Source organism: Achroia grisella, unplaced genomic scaffold, assembly GCF_030625045.1.
Source record: "Achroia grisella isolate CSIRO2021 unplaced genomic scaffold, CSIRO_AGI_Agris_v1 utg770, whole genome shotgun sequence".
Lineage (NCBI taxonomy): Eukaryota > Metazoa > Arthropoda > Insecta > Lepidoptera > Pyralidae > Achroia > Achroia grisella.
In genome coordinates, this window is record NW_026713016.1 from 2968203 (window position 1) to 2982408 (window position 14206).

The 14206-nt window shown below is 32.7% G+C and overlaps 1 protein-coding gene across 1 annotated transcript in view; it reads right to left on the minus strand.

The window, feature by feature from the left end:
* LOC131850424 (mannosyl-oligosaccharide alpha-1,2-mannosidase IA) overlaps positions 1-14206 on the minus strand; it is a 72605-nt gene that overhangs the window by 13401 nt on the left and 44998 nt on the right. Inside the window, exons 2-3 of the mRNA XM_059200634.1 lie at positions 8558-8776; positions 5516-5695 (exon numbers count right to left, since the gene is read on the minus strand). Of these exons, the coding sequence (XP_059056617.1) occupies positions 5516-5695; positions 8558-8776 (399 nt within the window). The remainder of the gene's footprint in view (positions 1-5515; positions 5696-8557; positions 8777-14206) is intronic.

Consider the following 14206-nt stretch of genomic DNA (forward strand, 5'->3'; position numbering starts at 1 on the left):
CCTCAATATTATCCTTATTTAAATAAACCTAAACTAGGTTAAGATTTTTCTTCATTTTAATTATTTTACTTACTTTTGTTGACTTTGATAAAAGTGGCGTCATATCTGTCTCGCTCACTCATGGCAAACATGTCCACTATCCATCTCCCTTATTGTTTTGCCGTAAAATTAAGATACCTTGGTAGGTCCAAGGAAATAAATAAATAAAAAAGTGAAATAATGAAAAGTATTATATAAATTTATTAAAACGTATGTATTAATACGTGAAGTAATAACTTTTTATCTTTTTTACGAAAAACAGCGCGGACGGATGAATATGAAATTTCGCGTACTTATAGTTTATATAGAAAAGGTTTGCAGAATAGTCATATTTTTTTATTTAAATTATGCATAAAAATATAAATAATCATGTTCAAACCTATAATTATTCAATAATTTCAATTGTATGAAGTTAATAGATCTTTTATGATTAGGTTGTAATTGTTCACGTCCTTTTTACATATAATTAAAACTTAATATTTATTATAATAATTTATAAATTACTGTAGTTACTATTTTGTCATAAAGTGTATATCTTTACGTACTTTACTTACTTATAATGTTAAATTACTTACGCATTTTTAAAAGTATACTTTCTAAAACATAAAGAAATAATGTCCACTACGCGTATCAAATAAATAAAATTAAAGTTACATACATTATTACTAAATTTAGGTTTATTGTATCAAATATATGTAATATATATAGATTGTTTAATTGATATACCTATCATTCACAGAAACGTAGACTTGCTGTCTCTTTTATAAAGTAACTAACCTTCGTATATTTTCACATTTCATTTAACGTAAGTAAGTTAATGTAGTATACATTAAAATATCTAGCTGTTTCAAAAAAATGTCGTTGGCAAATAAATAAACGTCGTAATTACCAATTACAATATATACGAAAAACACAAAGATTATTTTTTTGGTGTTTCTTTCAAAGATAGTAATAAAAGCACTAGTTTACGTTAATTATAATCACGGGAATATGTAACTCTACCTCAATATTTCTATTTAATTCTTTACTTTAAGAATCTTTATAATTAATTCGTATCGTAGTTAGTTCCACTGTATTGCAAATTCTAAAATATCAATGTGCCTTCATAAATATAAATTATATAAACAAACAGGAAGACTCCGTAATAGTTTTGTTCAATTGGGGACCGAAGCATCGTCTACTTGATTCACGCGTTACATTGCGACACGGACGCGTGTTCGTGATATCGTGGTACGGGGAGAGCGAGCGAGCGCTGGCGGTCGATCGGCGACACGTAAAACTATCGGGGTGCATGAGGTGCGCAGACCGCGGGGCCCGATTTTGAAGTAATAGTTTATCACGGCGTCGCCTTAAATTAACATGAAACTTAATTCTGGACCCAAAAAGGATGCGCAGAGACATATAGTGACAAATATTATCAATAATTTAGACGGTTCATTCCTATCAAATTTACATTAACGGTATAACCGTTTCGTTATTTCCAATTGTAAGAGTATTATATTGTTTTTATATAGAGGATAAGGATAAAACTAAATCTTCTATTCGGCTTATATAAAGAATTGCATTCTGTTACAACTAAGGTACACTTGTACCTTACTAAATATATTAAATGATATATGCTAATATGGCTGACCATAAAAACTAGAAAAGTTTAACTTTCTGTTATAGTTTCATTATTTATGGCAGAGTGTACCGCCAACCATAACCATACGCAATCTAAACAGCCATTACAGTACACATTCACTTTCATGTAACGGGTGAAATTAACTTGAGTGGGCATCGCTAAACGTTGGTCTCATTATGTGGCATTAGGTATATAATAATACAGAACAATTATTACCGAGATAGGTTTTTTTATAAAGTCGTCAGCGTGAGTACCTCCGTAATTCAGCAGCTTGCTTTATTATTGCATTGCAGCTTGTTTTCCGGTTTGACAGTTAAATTACTGTGATTAATTACATTACATCTTGTGACACCTTCCTCTTCAGAAATGCAATGCATGAGTCTTACGTCGTCAATTTAATAACGTGAATTTACATCAATTTAAACTCAATTATTCACATAGGATCTTTAAATATGTAGTGCATGACATATTTTTTTATTAGGTACCATCTCTACCTTCAGTTCGGATAGATACTTCAATTGAGAAGAATTGGCAAGAAACTCAGCTGGAACATTTTTTGCCATATGGTCCGTCAGCTTGGTTTTCATACCTGTTACATATAGAATCACAATTGCTATATTGTATGTTAAGAGTAGTTACGCACGCGTGGGCCATTTTTATCTAATTTCCCCGAAAATTCCCAAAATACTTTGTGAATATTTATTTATATAAATATATACAATAATCAGTCAGTACCACAATATTTATTTTCAGAGCCATTGAACTTGAAGTGCGTCCATTAATCCGTGTGTACATTAGATAGTAGATACGTCAATACGTTTTATGTAACATTGCTTCGAAATATGTATTTATTCAACACAATCAGCTGCCTTATTTATACAAAATTCATATAGAAAAAAAAGACTATATTACGTCAATTTCGCTCTTTAACGTCGTATATTATAGTATTTAGACCGACTTCTTCGAGCCAAATCTCGAGAAAATTTGTTTTATTCATTCAAAATCTATTGGCGAAGCTGTTGCAATTTCCCACGATTTTTTGTCTATCTCTTTAATTGTTTGATACGACAAACTTGAACGAGGACGAAAATGTCTTCGTAGCGAAGGTCATTTCTAGTATTTATGCGAGGATACTCGTACGGTTGGCATCCCTGTTTTGTTAGTATATCTATTTTTTCTGTCAACTGTCAAGGTTATGGGCATCAGCCATTCCTGTGGTCACTTATAGACTACACAGAATGACAGTCAGCTGTCACAGTATACACTGAGTGTGGGCCCTGCTGCCAACTAGTAGTACTAATGTAGTATTTTTTATTATACCTAATTTTATATGAAATTTTATAAATATATATTATTATTAGTTATTAAATTTCTGTCTATTTATTATGAGTTGGTAACAAATCTCAATTCTTGCAGATTAAAATCGATGCATCCATGAAGTTTAGATGAATTTGAGAATAGCAAATAATTAAATTAAATATGAACCTACTCTCAGGACTCCCACCGTTATGGTGGCTGCCGGTGGTTAGTTTTTCAGCGCTCGGACCTTAAGACCCAAGTGTGGGTACACTCAAGTGTATTAAAAGACATTAATTCTAAGGTAACTTGTAGGAAAAATAGTGTGGAAAATTTACGTTACAAACTCCTCGGCATTAAACAGTGACGCCCTCCATGAAACTAGTGGTAAAAAACCACAGTTGGTACAATTAACATTTAGTTTCTTCAATGAAATTAATGTTTCTAAAATATTATGGACACTACGAATGTTTATCTATGTTTATCAAAATTAGATGTGTGTTATTCAGTAACACACATCTAAATTTGTATAAATAAGCATAGATCTATCTAAATTAATATAGAAGTCATTCAAACATTGTTGTCGTAATGAAAATTGTTTTTTAAAGATAATGAGATAACATTATCTGTATACTGTACTTGTTTTATACGACTACTAAGAAGTTTTGTACAATTATATTTAGTTAATAAGTATGTAAAGTTTATCTATTTTGACCCTAGTATGTGTAATGTCGAAATGATTAGAACGACATGAATTATCTCATGCCAAACTTGTACATTTAAGTAGGTGACTACTTAATCATTCAAGTAGACCCAATTATATCCATTTAAATAAACAACTTCATAGTTAATTTTTAAGTGAGTCTCTTAATGGTTTTTTTCGGACTACTCTAATGGTGTTGACGGTAGCTGGTCTTTACAGGTTCACTGGGCGATAGATGGAGAATGCAGATAGCACTCCAGAACCGTGGTAGGACTGTGGAGCGGCTGAGGGCAAGTCCCGCCTGACGGATACGACTTTAGTCTGAGGGCACCGCTAGGGGTTCGAACCTCGGCTTAGGTCGTCGTAATTTCGATCAGACCGGATCGGATCGGATTCGTTTGAATTGGAGGCGGAATCGATCGAAGAGGGCTCTTAACGGGACTCTCGGTCAATTTTCACAATTTTTTTAGTTTTCAATTAAGCAGGTCAACAGATTATGTAGTTAACTTATTCAGTTATGGTACGAGTTTTATGTAATTACATTTTCATTTATGCGATTTCTAAAGATATAAATTAATATTCTATGCTGTATACAAATTTTCGACTGTTTGGTATTTATTTTTCTATTACTCATTGTTGTATTATGATTTGCTTTTACTTATTTTCAGGTTATAACCGGCTAACTTAATCAATCTGTTATTACCGAATTAAGGTATTAGGAATAATCGAATGAATGAATATACTCTTCGTGATCTGGGTTACTGTGGTGATTAATAATTATGATTAATGTTGGCAGATAATACAAAATCACATTATTTTCTGTTTTCGCATCTTATCGATATTAACTACGACGAATCAGTTTGTCATAAGAATATGTCACTTATGTGCGAATATTACGGACCAATTTCACTAGCAGAATGTTGTTTGTTATGGATTCACCTTACGGGACCATTTCGAATCAAGCTCCACTCACACTTGGCTGATTTGTTTGCTGACATTATCAACGCCATGTTACAATAGCGCATAATTTGCTTATTAACTGTTCAGACGTTTAATTACACAGTTATAATTACGGAGACGTTCATATAAACGTGCGTGGATCGTGTTAACAAATGATAGAACCCACTAGCAGTGTGATTTTTCCGTGCGATTATTCTGCGTCTAAGAACACGTAGAAAAGTTATATACCCTATATTTATATATGGTATACTTTTATCTCATATAAAAGTTAGCGAAAAAAATGCTGAAAATAATCTATACTTTATTCATAAAATATTACGACGTAAACCTAAAAATAAACGACTAGCCAGTTAGGTATGCGTGGGAAAGCTAGGATAGTAAGCTATATATCTTATAAGCAGAGACCCTAGCACTGCATTTTTTAATCAGTAATCTCATATTTCTTATTTGAGTTGCAACATTAAACGTAGCGTGGTAATCAGGCTATTAGGCCCCGCGGATAAAATGACCCATGTCTGCTGTAAACAGACGATTCTAATTTTGTTCGCGGGAAAGAAAAGTGCCCTTTGTTACCAGTAAAATAATTTGCAAATATTAATATTGCGTACACGTGTTGCAAAAATTTGCAACACGTGTACGATCTAATAAGCCCTATTTTTATGTAAATAGATACAAACTCATAACCCAATCTCTAAAATTTCACTGCCATTTCTCACCCTTTAAATCGTAACACAAAGGAAGCTGGTTTATAGACAGAGACATGGCGTAGATGTAAATGGTACACACAGAAATTGTCTATATCGATTTAATACTATGGCAATTTGGCAATTACGGATAGTCAGTACTGGTTTTCAGCCTAAAAATGTATGTATCACTTATAATGTATGGTTTACCTTCGTGGACGGGTTGATGAGCGCATGTGGTAGTCCAGTAGGCGACTCGAATGCGGGCAATAGTGCGTCAGCCACCTCGGCAGCTTTGTCCCGGAATACAGTGTCGCCTGTGAAGGCGTAGCAGGTCAGCAGCCCGCCAACAAACCGGATTGTGGTTTCGAATACAGACAAATCTGAATCCTAAACAATGGAGAATAAAATCGTCATTATTATCAATTTTTATCATTTATATTAATAGAACTTACAACTAAACTTACTTATCTTAACAGTTAACATAAATATTAAAAAATATACCAGCACATATATTTTTATAACTTTATGGATATCCTACAAGGATCAGGAAGTGACATTTGTATTTGCTGTTTGTTCTAAATTTCTTTATCATATATGAAACAATTACAATTTTTAATATTTGTTTTTTTTATAGAAACGCAGTATAAGACCATGTCGACAAATCTCTGAATATATTATTTATTCAAGATTATTTAATTATTAGTTTTTATAATTATAACGCTTAATTCCTTGTCGATCTGTGCCAGTACAGATAAGCTAACTATAGTAATAATATTACTCGTTTATAGTGATTAACCTGGTCTACCCGTTTCGATTAATTCGGATTAATTGACACTCAGATATGTCTGTCTAACCCGAAAAATACCTAATGTGAATAAAAAAAAATTAAAAAGAGACAATTCGTGCTAAAATCTCTAAATCAAAAAAGGAAAGCAACCACAATCTGTACATTTTTCCGTTAACTTCTAAACCACGCAACGGATTTTATAAGGGTTTCACTGTCATTTCGATATTTTTTACGGAAGTTTTATTATATACTTCAGACCGCAAATAGCTTCTAGATAAAACATTTTATTCAGTTGACGAGTTTCTTCAAACCAAGATATATATTTATAATTTATATATAAAACATATTTAAACAACGAGGAAATACTCGAATGCTATCATATATGATAGTCATATAAAGTAAGTAGTCATGTAAATTAAGTATATAGATACTTAATTATAAAATACCACATGTTTATACTACTTGCATTCATTAAATTAAAATAGAACTGTTTAATAAGATTAATAATAAAACTATTACGATTATTAAAATATATTCTCATATCGTTGAATACAAGTGAAGTCACAACATTCCTTTTTCGAATTTATCTAAGGCTGCTGCCCTTGTAGCTTCTTGAAGGGTGGCGAATGCAATTTACTTCAAACCCGCGGAAGGACTTTTGCCGAAACCATTGTTATAAATTCCTGGTGAATTAGCTACGACGAACTGACCTGAATGTATCTACATTCAGGTCAGTTCGCCTATCTATATATATAGCTCATCTACCATCCTCCACTGATAACCTGTTAGCGTTAATCGTTGGCGTAGCCTGATGCACCATTATTATTCTTTAAGAAAATGAGAATTGAACGGGTCGCTAGTTATAACTTTCATATATTATGTGATTTGTTGCCTACATTATCAGAGTTATATATCATAATAGATCGCATGAAGCGAAGCGTATAGAACACCGATGATTAGCTTGTACTTTTGACATAGGGTTTATTATGCCAAGATTACTTAATTGGTAATAATCACGCGAATTATGCATATAGATATAAATCGAAACTCGTGTTGTCTGCTGTCACTATTAGGGCTGTTTCAAGCTGTGGACATTTAGGTAGTAGCTTTGTTTGAAAACTCAGTTAATTTTCAGTCATTGACGACGTTCTTGAACGCAGCCATTTATTCAACGGTTGATTTATACTACGCTTAGCGACTTTACGTGAGATACTTATACCGCTTTAAATTTTGATGTATATATATTAAATATAATGACTTCACATTTATTAATATCGAGCCTGTTATAAGTATTACAGGTTGGTGAATAATCAGTTGTGTTTCTTGTAGAAAGTGGAAAACTTAAGCGATCCTAAAGCCAATGTTTATTAAGAATTATAATATATTATTATAGGAGTTTATTAAATCCATATTATATTCGTTATGACTTTGTGCTTCCGTTCCCTATACCATTTTATTATAACTTTTCTGAGTAGCATTCAAACATTATCACATAAAATATTTTATTTAGTTTATAGGTGAAAGTTAGTTTTTGAGAAATTCTTTCACTGTTTGATTGGTACGTACATTATTCCAGAGTGACATAGTCTATATATTTATAATAAAGTTTACTTCGTAAATTAAAAGAACAAACACAAATAATATAAGGTAATGGGACAAAGAAAAGACGACGATGAACTAGATATCCATTATACCGTTCCTATTTAAGATATTTTCCATGGATTCCCATGGATGTCACTGACAGCCCTATCTACAATCAACAGTTGTTAACGACTACGTTAAGTTGACATTAAATTGTCATTTATTAGGCAGTTACGTTCACAACTGAAAACACTGGCTGGTATTTTAATAATTTAAGAGAACAGAACGGGACAAAGCAAATGATAAGGTCTAAATTGCTGTCAGAAAAAGATAAACGATACGATACTATATAGGAATACTGAATTATTAATTTTAATACAATCTGAATCTCGATAAAATTATCATGAACCAATATGGGAGTACAACATACTAATATCAATATGAAAAGTCAATTAATATTTATTTCCACACAAAACAAAACAGTTATCTAAATGGACTCATAACTGGCTTAGATGGAAACAAAAAACATGAGCGAAATAAAAACGTCTTTTCTTCGTTGTTCGTTGTTCTTTTGAAGCCAGTTCAAAATGTCATTTCATATTTCCTAAGTGGTACTAATCCGGGTCGTGGCGATGTAGAAGACAAAAAAATTGTCTTTTTAATTCCTGCACGTTGGTTATAATGGGTTACAAAGTACAAGATATATATTAGTAGAAAAAAAAATTGGTTAAAATGTAATACTATATACGCCAACAGTACACCAAGCCGCCTGGCTAACAAAGTAATAGAAGGGAAAATCCTTCTTCTACGAAGACTTATGTGTCTGTGGCCACGATTCGGGCGATAATGGGTTATTACAGTAATTGTGATTTAATACTTACGATCTCATTAATATGGAAATGTTCGGCAATCCAATCTCGACCCTCTCGGAACTCGTCCATGAGGCCCATGAGGTAGAGTGTGTCAAGTCCATCAACTATAGTAGCACCCAGGTCTCCGGCACCGAACACGCTGGATAGATGTGCGCGCTTTGACATAGGTTTCAGTTCATTCTTGCCCCATGCATACAGTTTGTAGTTGTTCCACGCGTGCCGCATCATCTGTGAAAAAAAGTAAATATTAAAACACGAAACAAAAAGCACCGAGTTACTTAAAATTTACTTTATTCGAAAGATTGTTTGACAACCACAGCAAGACTATTCTCATAAGTTCGCCCTGTAGTTTGAGAAAATACCTCTCCTAGTTATGTCTAATTAATATCCCGAAAAGTCTCAGATTAATCAATAAGATTACTAACATATAACAGAATCAAGAAGTCGTTATATTAGACCATTGAGTAAATTAAGCTAGCACACTCGAACCCTCACATAAAAATTTTTTTTTAGTTATAATTACATAGTGTTGATATATGGAGTATGGTGTTAGCTACGTGTGTTTTCAGATTAAGTAAACAAATATTTTCAAAAGCAATGACCACAGCTTAGCTCGGTGCCTTTTAAAAGAGCGCCCCACAAAGCTCTCGCCCTGGGACCAAGTTTTAATCTCGGTTGGTCCGTACAGAGTGCGGAGACGGGCCTCTAATGAAAGGATATCGGACTTTCGTTGAGGCCATTAATTATTATTAGGTCTCGGTAACTTTGTAAGAAAATCGCCAATGACTTGGAAAAAGTGGAGACTTTGCCAATTACAGTTTAAATAGACCGAGAAAAGATGAAAATTTACATTTGTAAGGGCCCGTTTCAAAGCGAGAACTTAGCTCCGGAATGTACGCTATAGATTGACTTTGTGCAATTAAAGTGTAGTACCGTCTCCTGTTTTATGCAACATGAAACGCTTAATTGAGAAGACACCGAAACATAGTTGTTTAAATTGTCATGTATTTTTGGAATAATATATTATTCCACAAGTACGTGACATTAATAAGTGATTTTAACCTTAATAACTTGACACTGCCTCAGACCCGTGTCGTTCATTTGTTCCAGTGGTGCGTCTACAAGTATAACATTTTCTTCTGAAGTCTCATCGGTGTCCCTTGCGATTCGCGTGCGTGACTCACGGGTAGAGATAGATACTCCATTTATGTCAGAAATACGTATCAGTAGAATCATCATAAGCGTACATGTCACCGCCACCGCCACAAAACGGAATAGTAAACGCATTGTCACAATAGTTTATATTCCACCACTATATATATTACATGTGCAAAATTAAATTTACGATGTTCTTGATAGAGAAAGAAACATTTAAAATTAATGATTGAATTTCACGAATTATTATAACAATGTCATTTTATGAATTATAATAGATACATTAAAATTAAACTAGAGACTGTTAATGGAGTGAGCGGTTAGCGCGTATGTACGCAGAGAGAGACTACACAAAACAATCTGTGCGATGCTCGTAGATAGAGTATCGGGGTCTGGGGTACCTGACGTCACATATCACGGCTGATTACAATACCACAGCTTATTAATATTACATTAGAGCTATGGCCACTGATTTGCTTAATATGAAAACTAAATTATTTGTGAGATAATACTAATAGTTACAGAGTTAAAACTATAGGCTCTCTTCAATGTGATCAGGTAGGTGAGTAAATATAATGGTAGAATGGATCATCTGAATTCTTTATGATATTGTTGATGCGCATTCCATTTGTGTTTACAAATACTTGTGAGTCAGTCATGTAGTAATTAAATAGTTCTAACTGCAAAATGAGTTAATTACTTATTTGATGATTTCTAAGAAGTGAACTGTATAAAATTGACTTGAGGAGTCCGCATTTATTTTTAAAAATAATATAATATAACCCAGGACAATTTACGTAAGGCCATTTAGTCCAAACCAAGCAGAGTTTCTAGTACAGGTACCTGTACTGTACCTGCAACTTCGCCCTCGCGGAATTTAGCTTTTTTTATTAACTAAAGAAAATTTCTAAAATAAAAGTAGCCTAACTCCTTATAACATTAGCTATCTACGAGTCAAAATATACTTAGCTGAATCAGAGAATAGCAGTTTTTGCTAGTAAACAGACAGGCAAACAAAAATATTTTTTTATATAACTGTATATATTCATATGCATTTAGGAACTTCGTTTTTATTTATTTTTATACATTATAGATGTTTGTATCAAGCGAGCATCTAACCCGCGATCATCGGAAGTGAGGCAGTGTGGTAATCGCTAGACAGAGGCCGTCTTGCAAAATCAATGTTTTTTCTTAATATCATGTAAAACTTACAAACATAATAGATAACCTTTAACAGACTTTTTATGTAAATAATTTTATTGAGTAACATTACGTACTATTTCTTTGAGCACATGCAGCACAGTGTATCAAGGTTCTGAATACTATTCTGAATCTGTGCGCATTCTTTTTTAATTAACAGGCAAAAAAATTGACGAATGGTAAATGGCGACCATCGTCTATATACATGAACAAGCAAAACATTCATTAACAAGCAAAACGCTTGAACATCTCAAATGTTGCTATTTTTTAGTTTCAATCAGTAATTTCGCTACCTTATCTCCCTCTCTACCCGAAACATATTTTAAAAACGCAAGTGGATTGGCACACAAATAAAGTAGAAAGAGTTCATACTCAGACAACTTTTTGCTAATTCTATCTTTGGTAATAAGTACTGTCAATATTGGTCATAAGGTTTGTTGAAAATGTCATTAAATATTCAGACAATAAAATTTTCGCACGTATCACATACTTGTTCATGCGTGTGTGACTATACTGTTAAATTTAGAATTATATAGTTAAAAAGTTTATTAATTTTTAAATATAATATTAGCTTTTATATGGAAATTGAAAAACTACAATACTTAATATAAGCTAAACAAACATATTCAAGATTATATTAATCAAAATGTTTGCTGAAATACATAATTGTAATAATGGCATAACAGATTTTACGCATTCGTTATTTCGACTATAATCTAAATTAAAAGTTACGAACCATAACATAAAATAATATAAAGAAGCTCTATTACGTAAATTAAAGAAAAAGTAAATAAAAATGTCCGAACGTTGTACATTTTCAACGAGAAATTCCAATGAAAATAAACCTATTATTTTTATGCAGATTATAAAAATGTACGAGATCGTCGGTATGCGCATTCGACTCACATTTGGCGGATTTTTTTCTAATAAGCTAACGACAATGACATTGTTTCAATGAAGAGCACGCACATGCAAGCATACCGAAACTGAGCGCAAGTATTGTTTTTGTATTTATATTAAATTTTCTTGCCGATACTGCGAAGCCACGTGCCTTAATATTGAATTCATGTTACTCATTAAAATACCAACCATTTATCCAAGAGTCGTTTGTTATAAACAATATAACATGTAATAATTTTTCGTACTAATATTAGAAAATGAAGAAAAATTGAAGACATTTATTTAGTCAGCAACGGAGACAGGGAAGGATAAGGGAGAAATTAATTATATCAAATACGTCTTGTGTCAGCGAAATAAGGAGTGATGAGCGTGATAAAAGATTCATTAAATTTTCATTATCATTTCAAATCGACGGTTCAATATCGCTCGAATTATGAAAGGTAGGGGTCGGCTAAAGGATTTTTTGATGGGGCGGAAAATTTGATGTTTAATTTGTAAATTATAATCAGTGGTTTTTATCATTAAACAATTATGAGTTCTTTGTAGTATTATTTTTCTACCCTTTAGCTAAATATTCCGTCATTACAGCAATTAATAATTAATCTATATTGACAAAATAGTAGATATAATGATGAAAGATAAATAAATAATAAGGGAGTTGACTATTAACAAACTACCTACTTACATTTGTTAAAAATAATTCTTGTAATTAATACCTACATTATGGTCATATATTTTGTAATATTCTTAAAGTACAGTCAGATTGTTACCGAATTCTTTTTTATTAAGTTCAACTTACTTTACGAGTAAATTATTTAATCAATTCAATGTGAAAAGATTTTCCTTTACTCTGGTACTCCATATCCGAGGTGCCGTAATATAAAACGACACCTGGGGTCTTATATATTGAGTTTCCAAGGACCTTATTTTAACTCCGTCTCACACTTTCCGTTTGATTTCTACAACGTACCTATACTAGACAGTAGCTTCTTATATTTTAATAAAAGATGTTACCTTGACTAGGTACTCGTAAACCGCGAGCTTTGAAAAAGTATTCAAAATGTCAATATAAATTATTAGGATCCTCTGCTCAAAGGTTGCTCAATTTTACAACAAAGGGTTTTTTTTTTATTTATTTACAACAATTTCACTTAAAGAGTCTAGTTTCTATTAAGATCAACCTGGGCACCAAGAATTCCTTGCACCATTTAAAGCATATTTTATATTATATTTTTATTGGTCAGTCTTGTCCCCAAGCTAAACAAAGGTAAACACTGCATTACAGATCACCTGAAACGTTAGTAATTTGAAAATTTAGATGTTGTATAAAACTTTTTAAAGTTAGGTTAATTAAAAAAAACAATATCACGACTATGTGTATTGGTCTCTATCCCAGCTAAATTCAGAGCCGGTAATTGGAGCAATATCGTGGGATTCGCAGACAGTTGATGATTATAAGGCATCCCAATCACAACGCTACTAGAGACGACTGCAGGAATCGGACTTTATTCTAATTAAATACCGAATAATTCTTTATTCTAATTAAATAGTAGATTTCCTTTCCTTCTGGTATCTACTGTAGTATATGTTTACCAAAGTAGAACACTCCGTTCTTATGTGACTCCAAGACAATATGCCTATTTAAGAATTAGGATCTGCGAGATTTTGTTTAACCAAAATAAGTAGACAATAATAGTGGTTTGTATTATAATTTCCCGTGTTATTTTGGATCAGTACAGAGAACAATCTATATTAAATAAGTGTAAAAATAAAAAGACACATTTAATCGCAGTCGGCAATCTGTTGCCGACGAATCGCCCAATGTGTGCTGTATTATTACATAGCACTACGAAGTGAGCAATATGTGCCGACACTAGCGCTGCGGGAACTAATCTCGACGGGTGGTAATTAAGTGGTAGCCGAGTGCACTACGGACCTACGTAAATCTGGCCTCCCCAGATTTACTGTTATGGCCCGCACAGCGACCATAAGATTGTTTTCTCCACACATCTTCACTTGACTTATCGCTGGTGCGGTCGGACAAACGATCACTTAAAGTACCGCCTGCGCCGCAACTAAATCTTTACCAGCTAAACCAATATCAAAGCAACTTGTTTATATCTCTGTTGTTCATACAATTCTAATATTAGTCACAGCAGGGCGTCTTTATTAGTAGCAATATAAAATCTGGTGCTAGACGTGTAAGTAAATGTGTGAAACACTATAACAACCTCAGTGGTACACAGTTTCAGCACGTTTTTGCATTTATTGATGATCGCGGGTTCGATTCTCACACATTACAAAGTAAAGTAAGTATTAAAAGATTTAAAAAATTAATAATTAAAGTAAGTTTTGGTCAGACATGTTAGGTGAACCCTAACATCGATATTATCGAAAAATCTG